Consider the following 13335-nt stretch of genomic DNA (forward strand, 5'->3'; position numbering starts at 1 on the left):
GTTTAATAATTCAGCTGCCTCTCAGCCATTCCAGAAGGTATTTTCTAGAGCAGGGGTTTTCAAACCTGTGCTGGAGCCTCCCCTGCCCTGCACATTTTGTATGTCTCCCTTATTAGGCACACCCAATTCAGGTCTTGAGGGCTGTGTCCAAATTCAGGGTCTGCATCCTCCTTAGGATCCTTCCTACCAGGTTGAAGGAGGAGGGGTCCTCCAAAGACCGCAAAACCTGGAAGTAGGTGTCTGTGAATTTGGACAGCCTACACTTCTTTCAGTTCCCTCCCTTCCCCGTTGTTCATATCGTGTCGCCTAGCAACCGTGACAGCGCTAAGCAAGAAGTAAGGTTATCTGTACTGCACAAAACATAATAACTACTCTTTCATCCCTAAAAGCGTTAAAAACATCTTCAGTCACTAACAAGAAATTAGCTGTGTGTAAGGGGATATTCACACAGGCAGTAAGAAAGAAGCTAGTTTACGAAAGTGATGTTTTTTAACATATATACATACAAATGTAAAAAAATAAACTTAACGCTAAAACCAAAGGCCTAACTAGACAACCGCTGTAAAAAAATATTTTTTGAAACGCCAGTTTTTTTAAAACTTCCATCATTACTACCGCTTGCTTCGTCCGCCATTATTTGAAAATTCTGGAAGCGCTCTGCCGAAAGGAATTGTGGGATAGGTAGGACGGGAAAGGATCCACCAGACCCATCCTTCAAATTCGGGGAAAAGGAGGACGTATTTGTGGGCCGCATTTGAAGGATCCTATGAATTTGGACAGCCTTCGTCGCGGCGCTGTGACGTAACATCCTTCAAATGAGTCCTCCGAAGGATGTAGACCCTGAATTTGGACACAGCCGCAGTCTCTACTAATGAGCTGATGATTTGAATCAGGTGTATTAGATGAGAGAGACAAGCAAAATGTGCAGGGCAGGGGAGGCTCCAGGACAGGTTTGAAAACCCCTGTTCTAGACAACAAACACAAACAGCAAAGGTGCGATTTTGTCTGTACCTCCTACAATGCTTGGCCAGAGTCAAGGTCTCCAACGGGGGACTGAGAGGCAGCTTTCCACACTCCTTCAAGGAGCAGACCTAAAGCACTCTGGACTCCATCAGGGAAACACCACCAGATCCTATATTCTATTTTATTTACCAAAGCAGTAGAGATCTCAGACTTGTGGATTTGATCCAAACCCAAGAATTTTAGTTTATCAAAGGTAGCAAAGTTATAAGCCAACTGGCCTGTTATCTGTGTCACGTCTGATCTATATCTAGATTTAATGACACAACAGGACATTCTGAGGAGGACACACAACAGGTTGCATGAGATTTTGCGCATATAGGGGAAGCCACAAATGAAAATCATATCTGCACAACAGTCTGATCAAGGAAAATTAAGTAGGTGGCAGACCATTGAAAGATTTAAAAACAAGTGACAGCATTTCATCCAGGCCCTGGTCATCTCCAGGCAATGCTCTTTTAGCCGGTCTTCCAGCATGTACAATCAGACCTCTACAAATGATTCAGAATGCAGCAGCACTGGTCTTCAATGAGCCCAAAAAGGCCCATGTCACACCTCTCTTCATATCCCTGCACTGGCTATCGGTTACAGCACGCATCAAATTCAAGACACTGATGCTAGTAAAATAGGACAACCACCGGCTCTTCACCTGCCTACCTCCATTCACTACTACACATCTACACTCCCTCCAGAAGTCTGAGATCCTCTAGTGAAAGACGCCTTATTGTACCACCACAGAGAGGCATGAAATCACTTTCCAGCACATTCTCCTTCACTGTTCCTGTCTGGTGGAATAATCTTCCCACCCCCATCTGGAATACCAGGAATACAGACTCCTTAACAGCTTTCAAGCGGCTGCTGAAAACCCATCTCCTTCGACACTATTTGACCCAATCAAAAAACAAAATCTGTTCTCTCTTTCTTGATCTTCCCTTTCTATCCTGCACTCTTATAACAACGCCTGATATATGGTATTTTTGAGCACTTCTATGTTGATCTGCCTCCTTAGGATGAATCACTTGTGGTTTTCCTCAATTGTTAGTCACTTTGGATAAAAGCATCTGCTAAATGAATAAATGTAAATTTAAATGTAATGTAAATATATATAACGCACTGGGAACCAATTAAGAGAAATTAAAGGGGTAGTTCACCCAAAAATTTGAAAATTTGAAAATTCAAAATGAAAATTTGATGCTTATCTGCTTACCCCAAGGCATCCAAGATGTAGGTGACTTTGTTTCTTCAGCAGAACACAAAAGAAGATTTTCAACTCAAAACGTCGCAGTCTGTCAGCCAAATAATGGCAGTGGATGGGCACCAGATCTTTGAAAGTAAACAAAAACATGCACAGACAAATCCAAATTAAACCCTGCGGCTCGTGACGATACATTGATGTCCTAAGACTCAAAACAATTGTTTTTTTGCGGAAAAACTAAACAGTATTTATATCATTATTTACCTTTGATACACAGCAATGTCCAACTCAGCCCATCCTCTGGCGTAGTATACGCAAATGCTGGAAAGGATCTGTCGCGTGTGTAGGACACTCAGTTCAGTTCAGTTCAAGTAGCTTTATTGGCATGACATTTGTTACAGTATTGCCAAAGCATTTTATATACAGAGTATCATAAGATCAAGGTATTAAAACAGACAATAAATCAGAGAAAATATATTAAATTAAATACGATAAATAAACATAAAAACAGCAGACAGTATTTCTAATATTGATTATAATAATGACAAATATATAGTGAACAATATGTGAAATTAAATATAAATAATTAACCATTTCGTATGGTGTGTATAGTATATACATATTTTGTAGCTAGAAAAATAGCTTTTTTGCTGTAGGACACTCATTGTTTACACAGTGCACAAAGATTGCGGGTATAAAGGCTATTCAAAACAGTAATTATTTGTGCTCATCCTGATTGTTTAAACCGATTTAAAGCTAAAAGATTACTTTTGCTTGCGCGAACTCATTTGGGATTGTTGAATTTTCCCTTCTGCCGTTTGTGTATACTATGCCAGAGCGCATACACAGGTAAAGGATGCTGAGCAGTTTCTTGCAAAAAACGATCGTTTCGTGTCTTAGTACATCAGTGTATCGTCACGAGCCGCAGGGTGTAATTTGGATTTGTCTGTGCTTGTTTTTTTTTTTTTTTTTTGGTTTGGTGCCCATCCACTGCCATTAAATCACTAACAGACTGCGACGTTTTGAGTTAAAAATCTTTGTTTGTGTTCTACTGAAGAAACAAACTCACCTACATCTTGGATGCCCTGGGGGTAAGCAGATAAACATCACATTTTCATTTTTGGGTGAACTATCCCTTTAAGATTGGAGTAGTATGTTCACATTTACAGACCCCTGTTAAAAATCTTGCAGCATTTTAGACCATTAGAAGAGACCATCGATAGAGAACTGAGGTGTTTGTATCCCAGTGACTGCAGCATGTGGATATATCTGTATTTCATTTATATGTTATTAATAGTATTCACAAATGAATTGCAAACAAAATATCACAGTTTCAACGTTTTTGATGTTCAGGTTTCTTTTATTAATGTGATACTCTGCTGCTCTCTTGTGTCTGGACCCACACGTTCATCCAAGCTGTTTGCTGGTTAACTTAAAACATATCCTAAAATCAGGAGACTGCTCTCTTTAGATTCCTTTTAGGACTTTTAAATAAACTATTCGGAATAATTTGTGTAGGCTGTGAGCCTACAGAACTGCCACCTTATTACAGGGTAAATGCTTAATTTTCAAAGCATAGAGTCTCATCTTTACACAGAATATCATAACATAATTACATCAATAATTACACGTTTGATCCTATCCATATCTCTTAACCCACCCTTTAACCTAACTAAATCACCGCCTCAACACCTCTAACTTGTCTCAACACACCTGCTGGATGTTTCTAGTTTGCCTAGTAAGATCTTGATTAGCTGGTTCAGGTGCGTCTAATTGGGGTTGGAGCTAAACTCTGGAGGACACCAGCTCTACAGGACCAAGTTTGGGCACCAGTGCATTACAACATGACAACGAGTATATAGTATCAATCAGCTCGTTTTTAATAAATAACAAGGTAGTTAGAGACACATAATATAAATTGAGGCATAAAACTCAAGCTCAGAATTTAAACTCAAAAGCAATACGGATTTAAAAGCAACAATGCATTGTTTCTTGTCAAAATAAATATTGACATGATTTTTTTTTTTTTTACCATTATAGTACAAGTGATCATCAAATGAGGGGGGGGGGGATAATAAAATACCTGATAACATATTAAGTTTGTTACACTGTCAGTGTGAAAACACATTGAGCGAATTCTGCCAGTGCTCTGCATAAGCACAGCTTTAACTCTGCTTATGCATCCAGTGTGAAACAGGCATAAGGCTGATGCCAAAACGTCTGAGCCCTGAGAAGGGCACACTATCTTACACACAATCACTAGCTACTAGTGGTTAAACGACTTTAGATTTTTTAACGTCGACTTTTATGTGATTGACGTCCATTCGACGTCGACTAGTCGCTGGTGACGTCATCATTAAAACAAGATGCAAAAGTTTTGCAACATGCCACAATTTGTAATTTATTGACAGGAACAAAATATACAAATGCTGTAAGACAGGTCATAACACATTGCAAAAATAATGCAACAGCACTGACTAATTTTAGTGCCAACAAATGCACAGTCAACACAATGAACACTGCACTTACTAAAAATATAAAAACGACAAATAGTTTATGCAAAAGTAATGCATGCCGTTGTCAGAACAGAACACTAATTCATATTAAGTGATTTCATAACTCTCGAACGAGAAAGGCTATAAGCCTACTCACTATCAGAGTCCTGCTCAGTAACATAATTTACTTTTTTATCCTGGTTTGCGTGCAAGAAAATGAGGGCGTCGACATGGGCTGGATGCAGGCTCGCACGCTGTCGGGTAATTGTATTCCCAGCGAGTGAAAAGATTCTCTCGCTTGGGGTGCTGGTAGCTAGAACAGCTAAGTAGCTTTTGCTAAGATTTGCCAAACGAGGGAAATTGTCCTGGTTGAGGGCCCAGCATTCCAAGGGGTTCTCCATGGTGGGAATATGTGGTGTTGTTGACAAATATTCACGCATTTCCTCAGCTGCTGTGTTGTATCCCGTTCTCCTCCCGCTATGATAGTCCGGCCCAAAAAGTTGCTCAAAATCTAGCTCAAGTCGGGCCTTTTTCCCGGTTACTGGCACATCTTGGTTATCAGCTGTTTCCTCACTGCGTACATCTTCAAGTTTACCTAGGATGATATATGCACACGCTACAAAGTTTGCCACACTCGCGCGTTACGTTTTATTTACAAAATGCGTCAGCGTCAATGCTTCGTAGAGAACATGCCAATCACATTACTTTTTCCAGTATTGCGTGAACGCAATTGAGACCTACGTAACGATTCAAAGTTCACTCAAATTTCAGAAGAATCGGTGTCGGAATCGAAATCGGTTCCTGATCGGTGCATGTGTCGTGTAAGGCTGCCATGTTTTTCACGTCAAAATCACATGATCCACGCAGCGCGACTAGTCGACTTCAATCAAAAAGCGTCATGATTGAGCATTAAAGTCGACCAGTTGACTAGTCGGTGCAATCCCTACTAGCTACAGAAACTATCAGACTCGAAAGGGAACAAGAGCTTTAGAAACAGTGATGTGACGTCACACACGTGACAGTGTGATGCTGTGTGTCTCTGTGTCTTCAGTCTGTGTTGATTGTGTGACTGACGTCTCTGTAGTGGCTCCTTATTCACCATCAGCTGATCCTGAGGAAACTGGACTCCTCTGGACGTCTTAATACTTACAATCTTATACTAAAACACACAGAGGGTCACATATGAGACATTACTGCTGTCACATCACATCATCCAGAAATATTAGTGTATTCATATTACAGCCAGAGATATGAATGAACAACTGATCATAGATTAATAACAGTAAATGATCAACAACTCTTTCTTTGGACACTGGAAGAAACATAATATTCATATATTCACAGAATTAAACAGAATTAAACTTTTACTAAACTTAAAATATTTAAACAATAATGTACTCACAATAGTATAATGTCTCCAGTTTATAATGTGGATCATCCTTCAGATCAGAGAGTAACTTCACTCCTGAATCTCCTAGTTTATTCCTAGTCAGATTCAGTATTCTCAGGTGTGAGGGGTTTGATCTCAGAGCTGAAGCCAGAGCAGCACAACCTTCATCTGTGACTCCACAATCAATCAACCTGTAGAGAACAATGACACAATGTGAATTGTAGTTGAAGTGTCTGTAGTTTGTTATTGTCTCAGAGCAGGAGAGGAGATATAATGACAAGTGTAGCAGGTATTATTTTGTGATTCCACTCGCCATGACCATATTTTGGGTTTCTTGACGACATACTGACTTGGGGAGTTGATGCACTTTGCTGCTTCCCAGTCTGCATGAGATGTCACAGCGGTAGGTTCATGCTGTGTTCATGCTGTGATTTAATAAGGGCTGTATTTCACGTAATAGATTAATTCGAATGATATCGCTGTATGATTGTGATCAAAAACCCTTATATGATTGATATATTGATGCTTTGTTGATTATTTTTCATTAATTTAAGCATTTGTTTGTAGTGTCTATAATTTTCTCTTTGTAACATCGTGTGGCACTGCCGCCGCCCGCTGTTGTATGTGCTGCACGAGTCCTCATATGCATATTCGTTTGTGTTGTCTAGAATAAATGAGGACATGAAGGCAAGAATTTACGCAGTTTGTCCTTAATTGAACACAATGCAGAAAACACACCGCTACACAGGCATTGCCACAAATTGCTGCTGACAGAATGAGATTTATGCATGTTGATGCTCAATGGTGCTGTTTGAAACTGTCATGAGCTTCAGGACTGAACAGACACACAGAGCTGAATGTGAGATATTGTTTCATAGTGATATAAGGATGGATCTGTCTGGAGAAACAGTCACTTGCTCCTCTAATAAACACCTACAGGAGGATATTTGCTAGTGTTCCCCATTACATCTCATTTATTAACTCTTGTGGTCAAACACATTGTGTCATGTTTGGTCCCATCTGGCACCTAGACTGAATAGAATGTGTTTAACTCAATAGAGATATTCAAGGTCTTAAATGTACAATGTAAGAACTACATTACTCTTAGGATTTACATTAAAAGACATTTTCCTGATAACAAAGATGTGTAACTATCTGAGAGATGATCTTACCACAGTGTCTCCAGTTTACTGTGAGGATCCTCCAGTACAGCAGAAAGCATCTTCACTGAATCTCCTAGTTTATTCTCAGACAGATCCAGGTGTCTCAGGTGTGAGGGGTTTGATCTCAGAGCTGAAGCCAGAGCAGCACAACCTTCATCTGTGACACCACAATCATACAACCTGTAGAGAACAATGACACACTCCTCACTCTCTCAGATCACATCAGTTTAGTAGGGAATCCATTATTAAAGATGGAGTAGTGATTTGTTTGTGTGTGTGTGTGTAGGATAGTGAAGGATCTGAGGATCCTTAAATGCAAACTGTGTTTTGCTTCAAGAGAGCAACCATACATTTGTGTTGTTTTACATTCTTTTTTCTATATTCTTCATTTATTCTTCATTCATTTATAAACATTTATCATTTAATCATTTTAATATTTCATTTAATCATAATCATTTATAATAATCATTATAGTAATTTATATTTTCCAATTTCATTGATTTTATTAATTCATTAGTCATTTATATTATTGTTGTTTTTATTTTTTCATTGTTGCTTAGTCTTATGACTGTGTGGTTTAATGGGCTGTTTGTCTTCATGAATAAGAGATATGAGGAAATGTTTATAACCCTCCAGGTTTATAGGATGCTGTTTTAAAGTAGTTTGGTGTAACAATACTTGTTGGATCTGTGTTCTTCAGACGAAGTCTGAGCATTGAGACATACACAACTAAGACTATTCAATAAACTCTGCTTCTTTTTACCATCATAACTTCGTCTCCTGTTTCTGCTCTTAATCAACTTCTTGGCTGACAGAAGACTGTTAATTGTGTTTTGGGTATTTTGGGTACCAGACAGGACCTCCTGTTAACAGGGTTTGGATATTAGACTACTCTGCTGAAGAGTGGTTCTGTTACTGGACAAACTGATATTTTTTCATGGGATCTGGCGTCCAGGGCTGGATCTTTATTGTCTAGGCATGGGGACAGCGATCTAACAATAGTAAAAAAATTGTACTGCAGTTCATTACAATACATTATATATTAACCTCCATTTTCCAAATCACTTTATCCTCTGTAGGTTTTCTGGGGGCTGGAAATTGTAATTTGTTTTGCACTTATATACAGTATACAGTACTTTACATTGTGTCATATGTGATTTTACCATAGTTTCTCCAGTTTACAGTGAGGCTTCTGTAGGACATCAGAAAGCAGCTTCACTGAATCTCCTAGTTTATTCCTAGACAGATCCAGGTGTCTCAGGTGTGAAGGGTTTGATCTCAGAGCTGAAGCCAGAGCAGCACATCCTTCATATGTGACACCACAATAACTCAACCTGTAGAGAACAATGACACACTCTTCACTCTCAGATCAGATCAGTTCAGCTGTGAATCCATCATTAAAGAGAAAGTACAAATACATCTGTTTGATGGGTCATTGGACTGAGATCTAAAATGTCACAAAGCTCCAGAATCTTCTGTTTTATTAATTACACAATTCACTTCATAGCATAGAGTTCTACTCCACAGAGTTTTACTATGTTATTCAGATCTGTACTAATATGCATGGAGAACCCTTTTTTTTTGTGTGTGCACTTGAACTTCTATCTTTGTGTGGGCTGGTTTGAGTTTTAGACCATCAGAGTGAGGACATTTTGTCTGGTCCTCACTTTCTGAGACCCCTTTAAAGGCCTGTTTGAGGGTCAAGGTTTTGGGGATCAGGTTATAATTGGGTAAAAGTTAGGTTTAGGGTAAGGGTTTGGTGAGGCACTTATTCTGATGGGTAGGTTTAGGGTAAGGAGCTAGAGATTGCATTGTGTCAATGTAAGCTGTGTAGTAGTAGTAGTTTTATTGTCATTGTACCATTTGCATGTACAACAAAATTTAAAATCAATTGAGTGTGTGTGTGTGTGTGTGTGTGTGTGTGTGTGTGTGTGTGTGTGTGTGTGTGTGTGTGTGTGTGTGTGTGTGTGTGTGTGTGTGTGTGTGGAGGATAGTAAAACCTGAGATCACCTGCATTGTAAGATACTATTTATGGCAGAAACTATTTGCACTTTAGTGTACTGCAGTCCATTAATATACATCATATAATAACATCCATTCATTTTCCAAATCACCTTGTACTCTGCAGGTTTGCGGGGGGCTGCAAAATTGTAATTTGTTTTGCACTTATATACAGTATACTTTACAGTGTGTCATATATGATTTTACCATAGTATCTCCAGTTTACAGTGAGGATGCTCCAGTACAGCAAAAAGCAGATTCACTGAATCTCCTAGTTTATTCTCAGACAGATCCAGGTGTCTCAGGTTTGAGGGGTTTGATCTCAGAGCTGAAGCCAGAGCAGCACAACCTTCATCTGTGACACCACAATTATACAACCTGTAGAGAGATCCAAACAGATTTAAACAGTTGAATTTATTCATTGCACAAGGAAAAACTACATACACATGCATTTATTAATGTCAATTTATTAAAGTTTCATGGACAAATTTACACAAAAAAATTAAAGATTAAATTAAATCAACATTTATGTATTAATTGTGTTAAATTAAAATAATTAATGTATTAGGTAAAACATTTAAATTATCTTTAACTTAACTGGTTTAATGTGTTTAAAACTATTCTGCATGCTGGAATGTGAACTGGCAGACTATTCATGTTTTTTATTATAAGTTTGAGACCAGCTCTTATCATTCCTCTCTGACTTTGTTTGAATGCCTGGAGAAATCTTACAGTGTTACTAAACAGAAAAGACATGAAAATACACTAAACACTGGACAACATCTGCAGCAGTGAACATTTATTATTAGTTTTACCCTTGATTTTCTTAATGTTTTAACAGTGAAGTGATTGTTCTCAGTGATACTTACTGAACTGATCTGGATTCTTTAATTACAGGCAGCAGCTTCTGAAGAACTTTCATATTTTCATGTTTATTCTTTCCTTTAACAAATTTATCAAGACGAAACTCATTCAGTTCCTCTTCTGATGTCAACAACACAAAAACTAGAGCTGACCACTGAGATGAAGAGAGTTTGGCTTCATTTATTGGTCCAGATTTCAGATACTGTTGTATTTTCTCCACTAGTGAACGATCACCCAGTTCATTCAGACAGTGGAACAGATTGATGGATTTCTCTGGAGAGTCAATGGTCCTGATCTTCTCCTTGATGTATTCAGCTGTTTGCTCATTGCTGTCAGAGCTGCTTCTGTTCAGTGTCATTATTCGTTGTAGGAGAATCTGATGAGACTCCACTGACAAACCCAGAAGGAACCGCAGGAAAAGATCCAGATGTCCATTTTTACTCTTTAGAGCCTCATCCACAGCTCTCTGATGAAGCTCAGACAATGAAACATGTTCTGATGAATTAAGTTGAAACCAGTCTTTAACTTTAGACCACAAACTCTGGTCAAACACATTTCTGTTGTGGTTTGTACAGGACAGATGCACATATAGAGCTGCTAAATGTTCCTGAATGCTCAGATGAACAAAACAGAAGACTTTCCCTTGATACAAGCCCAACTCCTCTCTGAAGATCTGAGTGCACAATCCTGAGTACACTGATGCTTCTGTCACATCAATGCCACACTCTCTCAGGTCTTCCTCATAGAAGATCAGGTTGCCTTTCACAAGCTGCTGAAAAGCCACTTTCCCCAGTTTGAGGATCATGTCTTCATCTGTCACCTTCTTCTCATAGTCCTTCTCATGTTTGATGTTGGTCTGAAGGATCAGGAAGTGTGTGTACATTTGAGTGAGAGTCTTGGGAATCTCTCCAGTCTCTGCTGGACTCAACATCTTCTCTAGAACAGCGGCTGAGATCCAGCAGAACACTGGGATGTGGCACATGATGTAGAGGCTCCTGGAGGACTTCAGGTGTGAGATGATCCTGTCGGCCAGACTCTGATCACTGATTCTCTTCCTGAAGTATTCCTCCTTCTGTGGCTCATTGAATCCTCGTACCTCTGTCACTCGATGGACACACTCAGAGGGGATGAGATCAGCTGCTGCTGGTCTGGAGGTGATCCAGATGAGAGCAGAGGGAAGCAGATTCCCCTCAATGAGGTTCATCAGCAGCACGTCCACTGAGGCTGATTCAGATATATTACACACTTTCACTTTACTCTGAAAGTCCAGAGACAGACGACACTCATCCAGACCATCAAAGATGAACAACACTTTATACTCATCACTGGATATTTCCATTTCTTTAGTTTCAGGGAAAAAGACATGAAGAAGATCTGAAAGACTGAGTGTTTTGTTCTTCATCAAGTTGATTTCTCTGAAAGGAAGTGGAAATATGAGCTGGACGTTCTGATTCTCTTTCCCTTCAGCCCAGTCCAGGATGAACTTCTGCACAGAGACTGTTTTTCCAATGCCAGCGACTCCCTTTGTCAGCACAGTTCTGATGGCTTTGTCTTGTCCAGGTAAAGGTCTAAAGATGTGATTGCATTTGATGGCTGTGTCCTCTGTTGCTGTTCTCCTGGATTGTGTCTCAATCTGTCTGACCTCATGTTCATTACTGATCTCTCCACTCTCACTCTCTGTGATGTAGAGCTCTGTGTAGATCTCATTCAGGAGTGTTGGCTTTCCCTGCGTCGCTGTTCCCTCATACAGACGACCAAACTTCTTTAGCAGATTTGATCTAAACGTGTTGAGGACTTCATGGCTGTAAAATTAAAATACCACAGTATTACATGAGTTACAGAGGTAAGTGTACACACTATTATGACACACTAAACATGTAAGGTTTATTAAATGTGTCAAGTTATTAATGATGTATTTGAGTAATGTGTGATTGACAAAAAATTACCTGACACCAGGATTCGTTCTGTCCTGTGGTTGATTCATAGAATGGTCATATTTCTTACAGATGGGTTTTGGTATGAATGATCTGGGTGGCAGGATTGACCTTGAATCAAGAATCAGACACTTTGATATTGGTAAAATGTTTCTAATTACCTTAAAGGTATAGTCTACCCAAAAATGAAAATGTGATTTATATCTGCTTACCCCCAGGGCATCCAAAATGTAGGTGCCTTTGTTTCTTCAGTAGAACACAAATGAAGATTTTTAACTCAAACCGTTGTAGTCTGTTAGTCATATAATGGCAGTCAATGGCATCAATGGCTTTAAGAGTAAAAAAAAAAACATACACAGACAAAACCAAATTAAATCCTGCGGCTGAGGTCTTTAGATACAAAACAACCGGTCTTGTGCAAGAAACTGTTTTTTAAAAAATTATTTACTTGATATTGTTTTACTTCTACAGACTTCAACGTATCACATGCTGCAGGGTTTAATTTTGTTTTGTTTGTATTTTTTATTTTTTTTTACTTTCAAAGCTGTGGATGCCATTGACTGCCATTATATGACTAAAAAACTTTGTTTGCGTTGCGTAAAAAACAAAGTCACCTACATCTTTGATGTCCTGGGGGTAAGCAGATGAACATCACATTTTCATTTTTGGGTAAACTATCCTTTTCAAATGATTTTATTAACAATGCACTTGTTCAAGGTCACAACTGTACATTATTATTATTATTATTTTTATTATTATTATTATTATTATTATTAAGTTAAATGCAACAAAAATTGTAAATGATTAACTCTACCCTGTGCTGATTACACAGACTTCTGTCCATATTTATTTATTACAGTGCTGAACAATTATAATGACAGTTTAATTTAAAGTATCTGCTACCATAATCATATCTTTTACAAAAATGTTATACTTAAGGTTAAACCTTGTTTCATCACTCTTAAACATAATTGGAAACTCCATAGACCGGTCACTCTTCATAGACACACAGCTGGGCTCTGCTTCTGATCTCTTCTGATCAACTGAACTATAACAGAGAATACTTTGAATTATGCCATTAATATTAATTTACGATTAAAACACTTGTGATCTTTCCATTTATACTATGTTGATACAAAAGCCATAAAACTAAGTTTTAATATAAACACATTGCAGTCTTAAAGTTAAATTAAAAATTTTATATAAATAGGTTAATTTAATATAGCATGATTTCAAAATACCTGCATCCTGTAGAAAAATCTTCACCTCTGGA

At 38.5% G+C, this 13335-nt stretch overlaps 1 protein-coding gene across 1 annotated transcript; it reads right to left on the reverse strand.

Annotated features, from left to right (window-relative positions):
- Positions 1 to 7268: 7268 nt before the first annotated feature.
- Positions 7269 to 13106, reverse strand: LOC141334389 (NLR family CARD domain-containing protein 3-like). The gene is made up of 5 exons (XM_073839451.1): positions 13009 to 13106; positions 12075 to 12173; positions 10134 to 11930; positions 9472 to 9642; positions 7269 to 7443 (listed from the first exon to the last, which is right to left on the reverse strand). Exons 1-5 carry the CDS (start codon positions 13062 to 13064, stop codon positions 7269 to 7271), a joined length of 2298 nt encoding a protein of 765 aa, XP_073695552.1. The 5' UTR covers positions 13065 to 13106.
- Between the last annotated feature and the right edge of the window lie 229 nt (positions 13107 to 13335).

The sequence above is a fragment of the Garra rufa genome, chromosome 5 (assembly GCF_049309525.1).
Source record: "Garra rufa chromosome 5, GarRuf1.0, whole genome shotgun sequence".
Lineage (NCBI taxonomy): Eukaryota > Metazoa > Chordata > Actinopteri > Cypriniformes > Cyprinidae > Garra > Garra rufa.